This window comes from Piliocolobus tephrosceles, chromosome 12, assembly GCF_002776525.5.
Source record: "Piliocolobus tephrosceles isolate RC106 chromosome 12, ASM277652v3, whole genome shotgun sequence".
Lineage (NCBI taxonomy): Eukaryota > Metazoa > Chordata > Mammalia > Primates > Cercopithecidae > Piliocolobus > Piliocolobus tephrosceles.
Genome location: NC_045445.1, coordinates 61,491,994 through 61,497,993, shown reverse-complemented (window position 1 = coordinate 61,497,993; position 6,000 = coordinate 61,491,994). Strand labels below are relative to the sequence as shown.

Sequence of the window (6,000 nt, the reverse complement as noted above, 5' to 3'; positions counted from 1 at the left end):
TTGACAATGTTTTAGTTTATTTACAAGAATGCAAATGTAACCACCCAGTGGGTTCACCTTGCCTGCTGCCTAGACAGAGCCAATTTATCAAGACGGGGAATTGCAATAGAGAAGGAGTAATTCACACAGAGTTGGCTGTGTGGGAGTCCAGAGTTTTATTATTACTCAAATAAGTCTCCCTGAGCATTTGGGGAGCAGAGTTTTTAAGGAAAACTTGGTGGGTGGGGGGAAGCCAGTGATCCAGGAGTGCTGATTGGTCAGGTGCAAAATCATAGAGATTCAAAGCTGTCTTCTTGGGCTGAGTCAGTTCCTGGGTGGGGCCACAAGATCAGATGAGCCGGTTTATCAATCTAGGTGGTGCCAGCTGGTCCATCAAGTGCAGGATCTGCAAACTATCTCAAGCACTGATCCTAGGAGCAGTTTAGGGAGGGTCAGAATCTTGTAGCCTCCAGCTGCATGACTCCTAAACCATAATTTCTAATCTTGTGGCTAATGTTAATCTTACAAAGGCAATCTAGTCCCCAGGAAAGAAGGAGGTCGGCTTTGGGAAAGGGCTGTTAGTGTATTTGTTTTAAACTATAAACTAAGTTTCTCTCAAAGTTAGTTCAGCCTATTCCCAGGAATGGACAAGGACAGCTTGGAGGCTAGAAGCAAGATGGAGTTGGCTAGATTAGATACCTTTCACTGTCTCAGTCCTAATTTTGGAAAGGCGGTTTCACAAGTGCTTATTTAGTACTCTGAGACTTTAGAGTTGAAGCAGCTAAACTTTTTGTAAACTTTTATGAAACTCTGCTTTTGAAGAATATAGCATTGATGATTATTTCAGTAGCTCCATACTAAATATCTTTAGTACTAATAAATAATAGATGACTGACAGGCTAGGTAATCCATGTATTTTAATGTCCTGTAATTCAGGGTAACATTCGGATTATGTCTGTATAGAGGTGATCAGAAGACGACCTGAAGCTTTTATTTTCCTCTTTACACTGTGGGTTCTAGATACAAAGACAAACAGAAAAAGGGATATTGACCAGGAAAAAGCATACAAAAAGATATTTCAATTGCATTATTTACCTGATAAATGGTTTAAATCTTAGAAGGTACAGTGTGGTTAATCAGATAATACAGCCAATCTCACTCCTCACAGCTTCCACACAACCTAACACTCATCCCCCACTAAACTAAAACCAAGGCTGGGTGAGGTGGCTCATGCTTGTAATCCTAGCACTTTTGGAGGTCTAGGTGGGTGGATTGCTTGAGCTCAAGGGTTGAGACCAGCCTGGGCAACATGGAGAAACCCCATCTCTACCAAAAATACAAAAGTTAACTTGGCATGGTGGTGCGCACCTGTGGTTCCAGTTACTTGGGAGGCTGAGATGGGAGGGTCGCTTGAGCCTGGGAGGTGGAGGTTGCAGTGAGCCAAGATTGTGCCGTTGCATTCCAACCTGGATGACAGAATGAGACCCTGTCTCAAAAAAACAAAACAAAACAAAACCAACAACAACAAAAACCTCTGCCTTCTGAACTCCTCAATATTACTCAGTTCCAGCAAGCTTTTCTTTTATTCCGTTTATTTTCTGCTCGTACTAATTCTGCTAAGAGTTACCTTAACCAACACCATCCGCGACTCCCTCTGAGAGGCCCAAAAGAATTATGTCTGGCTGTTACACTTATATGTAGAAAATCAGCAGACTATTTCTCATTAGAAGGAGTAATTTTATGATCATAAGCATATTCCATAAGATATATTATATGACATATTACATGCATTAGTCATTTTCTCATATTTTATTAAGACTTTAATGTAAAAAATAATGGCTAAAAAGTAAAGAAGATTCAAGTGAGCTACTTAAATATATGCATCTATTATATTTTCATATATCTTCCAATAAGTTTGAAGTATGATATTCAAATCTTTTCATAGCTCCATCTGAAGAAATGGCTGACTGTTAGACCTGAATTTGTGAAAACATACGCATTCTGTTATGAAAATGCCTAGGACCTAAATTATTGTGATCTTTGATGTATGTAAATCTCTTAAATAAATTATACCTAATTTGAAGCTTTCATGCTGTCAGTAGTTCAGTGCTTTGGTTGATCTATTGTTACATAGCAAACCATCAGTAATCTTCAGGGACATAAAAATCAATAGTCCTTCTTAATTTTTAGGTCAGGAATTTAAGTAGTGTACAGCAGATATAGCTGTTTCTGCTCCATAGTGACTGCTGCCTTAAGTAGGGGGTGCTCAAATGTCTGAAGATGGTTAGGATGACTCCAATAAGGCCACCAGCTGGAATGTTCATAATGGGTTCTTCATGTACATAGCCGGTGCCTGAACTTGAGTGGCTGGAACAGCTGGGCCTCTCTAGGCATTGTAGTCTCTTTTTATACAGTCTTTCCATGCAGTTAGCTTGACCTTCCCCACAGTATGGCATGATCCCAGTACTCAAACTACTTTCAATGCAGCCGTTATTTTCCGTGGTGAGTTTTCCGAGGGTGCAAAGCAGAAGGTACAAGGTTTGATTACAGAGTCTGTGCAGATTCAATGTGGTCTCAGGCTACATGAAAGTCTGAATATCAAGAGGTGATGTCCATTGGGGAGCCTATATTTCTAGACTACTACATATAGCATAGAAATGCTGCAAACAAAAATGCTGCTACAAGATCTGATGAAGATGTTACAAACTTCTTTCAAAAACCAAATGCCTCCTCTTTATATTTTTACTTGTATATATATTTTTGTATTCTGCTAGGAATACCATTTATGATGATAACTATAGTTTATTTTTATAATTACCATTAACTGTTATCCATATTATGTAATTATTTTTTTCTTAGAAAGTAAAATCAATATAAATACATTCCAATTCAAAATTTTGTCCCTAAATTATTCTAAAAGATGATGTACTTTTAGTTTTCTAAGCCTACACGATTGAACAAATTTGTGTTATTATTTACAGTTTCAGCCCACTAGCAACTTACAGATACAGCAAAAAAGTATGGTTATGTTTATCCACACTTATTATTCAAAAAATAAGTTATTGCCAAATAACACTTAAATAAATACATGTTGAAATGATGATTAGAATTTCTGGTTTGCTCAAATATGCTAAAAAGTTGACTGTCTCTTGCTTTAGGGCAAGTTGACTTTCATTCTGCATCTAGCTATGCCTTGTTTCGAAATATAATGGAAGCAACACTGCCTTCAGGTGAAGGTTTGAACACAGAAATGCTTATTCACAAAAGCCTGAAATTGTTCACAACTCAAGATAATGTTAATGTGTCTTCACCAGTTAGCCAAAATAATGCATTTTCTAAATTGCAGGCATTAAGCAATTATTCAGATCATATCTGAAACCCTGTCATTTTCATTCTCCCTTTCAGTCCCAGCGGCGTGTCACATTTCACCTGCCAGAAGGCTCTCAGGAAAGCGGCAGTGATGGTGGACTGGAGGACCATGATGCAGGCAGCCTTACCAGCACATCCCACCGCCTGCCCCTTGGCTATCCTCAGGAGGAGTACTTTGATCGTGTCACACCCAGCAATCGCACTGAAGGGGATGGCAACTCCGATCCTGAATCTAGTAAGTGATACCTCTCTGGTTCTTCAATATAAACGGGTTTACTGTGTTTACAAGTCAAGCTATCATAGTCATAATAACATGGGCTAATTCATTATGTTATTGTGCATAGTGACACATTTTTGAAAGGTAAACATACAGAATTAGATGGATGGCATGTATGCAGCAGTTGATAATATTTTAAATGTATGATCATAACTACTGTGAATGAAATTTATTATAGTGACTTTGTGAAGGCATAGATAGAATTTTCCATTTATGTACACCTATATATTTATTTGTATATAAACAGCCAATTTATTTTATTTTATTCATTTATTTGTGAAGGTGTAAATTTTTTCTGATACATAAAAATTATTTTCTAGATTTTATTTTTATTTTTAGTGGAGAGAAAAACCATTGACAGTTATTTTCTTTCTGAGGAAATAAGAGATCCTGACTCCAGTGTAGGAGAGTACATCTGAGGTTTTCAGTAATATACTGAAATCACACACCTGTGCCATGTTACTGTTTAGAAAGGTATTCACATTTGGTCTTCAGACAGAAGGCACAAAATCTGTGTTTTACAAATTCCAAAGATGTTGAACTCTTTAAAAGGATCATAGAGTTGATATTAAATAAAACTTCATTAAATGTATTATCTTGAACGTGTAGCGAACAACCGCGCTGATTTATAATTTCAGGAAATACAAAATTTGATAAGATATATATTTCTCAGAAGATTCTTGAAATTGCAACAAGCTACAATTTGCTCCATTTATGTTATATACATAAAAGTATGTAGGTACAAAAAAGCATACAATATATGTGAGAGAAAAGTCATAGCTATAAACCAGTATGAAAAAAATGGGCCAAATACCTGGCAAAAACATAAATAAGGTAATATAAATCAGACATTTTGAAAGATTATTTTGAGCATTATGGATGGCAGGGATATATAATTCAAGTAAAGCTTCTGGGCTTTAGAACAAAATGGCTTCCCTATCATTGTATTTTAATCCTCTATTTTTGAAACTTCAAAAAATAGGGCAATGGATTGGTTACACATTATGATATAATCTAAGGCTGAACACATGAAACCAATGACAACATAACATCAACTTTTTCTCTCTACAAATTTAGATGCTATATATTATAGGTATTTTAATATAAAAATATTAGAGACTTTTGAGTCAGCAAGTTCAGACAGTCCTAAACATCTACTAGATAGTAGATGTTTTCAATTTTATACTTTCAATTTTATACTTGGAATAAATGATCAATATTTGTTCTGAAGATAAAAAAAATCCCCTATACTTTGTGTCACTGAACTATCTTTAATTTACTTTGTATAGCACAGCATAATGACTCCTGGTGGAAATACATAGTTGTGATTATATTTACTTGTGTAATGAACTAAGAGCCAATCTCTAATAAGAATATGATCATACGTAACAAATATACATTGAACAAGGGTGCCACTGATGTTTTTTACTCCATGAATTATTGTTTTAGTTGTAGATCTATCATTCCCTGTTAAATAAGAATATATAGAAATGGAATAAGAATCATTTTTATAAACTATAAAGAGTTGATTCCTTTGCACGACATGTGTTACTAAGCCTCTTTCATAGAGGATTGCATAGCAACAATTAAAGAGTAAACTCAGAGTAAGCATCCACAGTGCACATCTCACCCTGAAATAAAATTCCAACTGAATGAGACTCAAATGGAATACTGTTGATAATAATAGGAGAATTGGTATACATTAGAAATAATAAAACATTTAACATTAAATATAGCTTTTTAATCTCAATTATATCCAGAAATAAGTAGTTGTTTTAAAAAGTATTCAAACACATAGTTCTTAACAGAAGCTGATCTTGTTTATAGTTAATGATATAAGTGCTAACATCGATGTATTAGCTGACATATTTAGGGGCTTTTTTTTTTTAAAAAAATAAAAAAGGATGTTTTCTATTAGGAGCTAAACATTTATCTCTTCTAATTATATTGACACCATTATCTTGAACATTAAGTATCTTGTTCATAATTACTCTACAGGGTGAAGGACTCACAAATTTTGCATTAGAAACTTTAGTTGCTAAATTGATTTTATTTTAAAATTGAGATGTCTGTGGGCAATGATAATAGTAAAGCAAATTATATATTTTACTGCTTATTATTTTAATAAACATATGCAAATGGTAGATATAATTAAAAATGAATGCCCATTTTCTATAAGTCTAACAATATTGTTGAGTGAATGTTTAAATGTTATTTTTTACTATGAATAATACTAACAAACTGCTCTCCTACTAAAAGTGAAACCTCCCCCTAAATCATGTTCCAAGAAAATTTTGGTTAGGTGTTTTGTTTTGGGACAGTCAGAGACCTTACTAAAAGGGCAAGAAGCGCAATAATTTACTTGAAATGAAGTT

At 34.8% G+C, this 6,000-nt stretch overlaps 1 protein-coding gene across 1 annotated transcript in view; it reads left to right on the top strand.

Moving 5' to 3' along the window:
- Positions 1 to 6,000, top strand: part of PCDH11X (protocadherin 11 X-linked) — an 808,894-nt gene that overhangs the window by 574,528 nt on the left and 228,366 nt on the right. Inside the window, exon 8 of the mRNA XM_023202925.2 lies at positions 3,385 to 3,583. Within this exon, the coding sequence (XP_023058693.1) occupies positions 3,385 to 3,583 (199 nt within the window). The remainder of the gene's footprint in view (positions 1 to 3,384; positions 3,584 to 6,000) is intronic.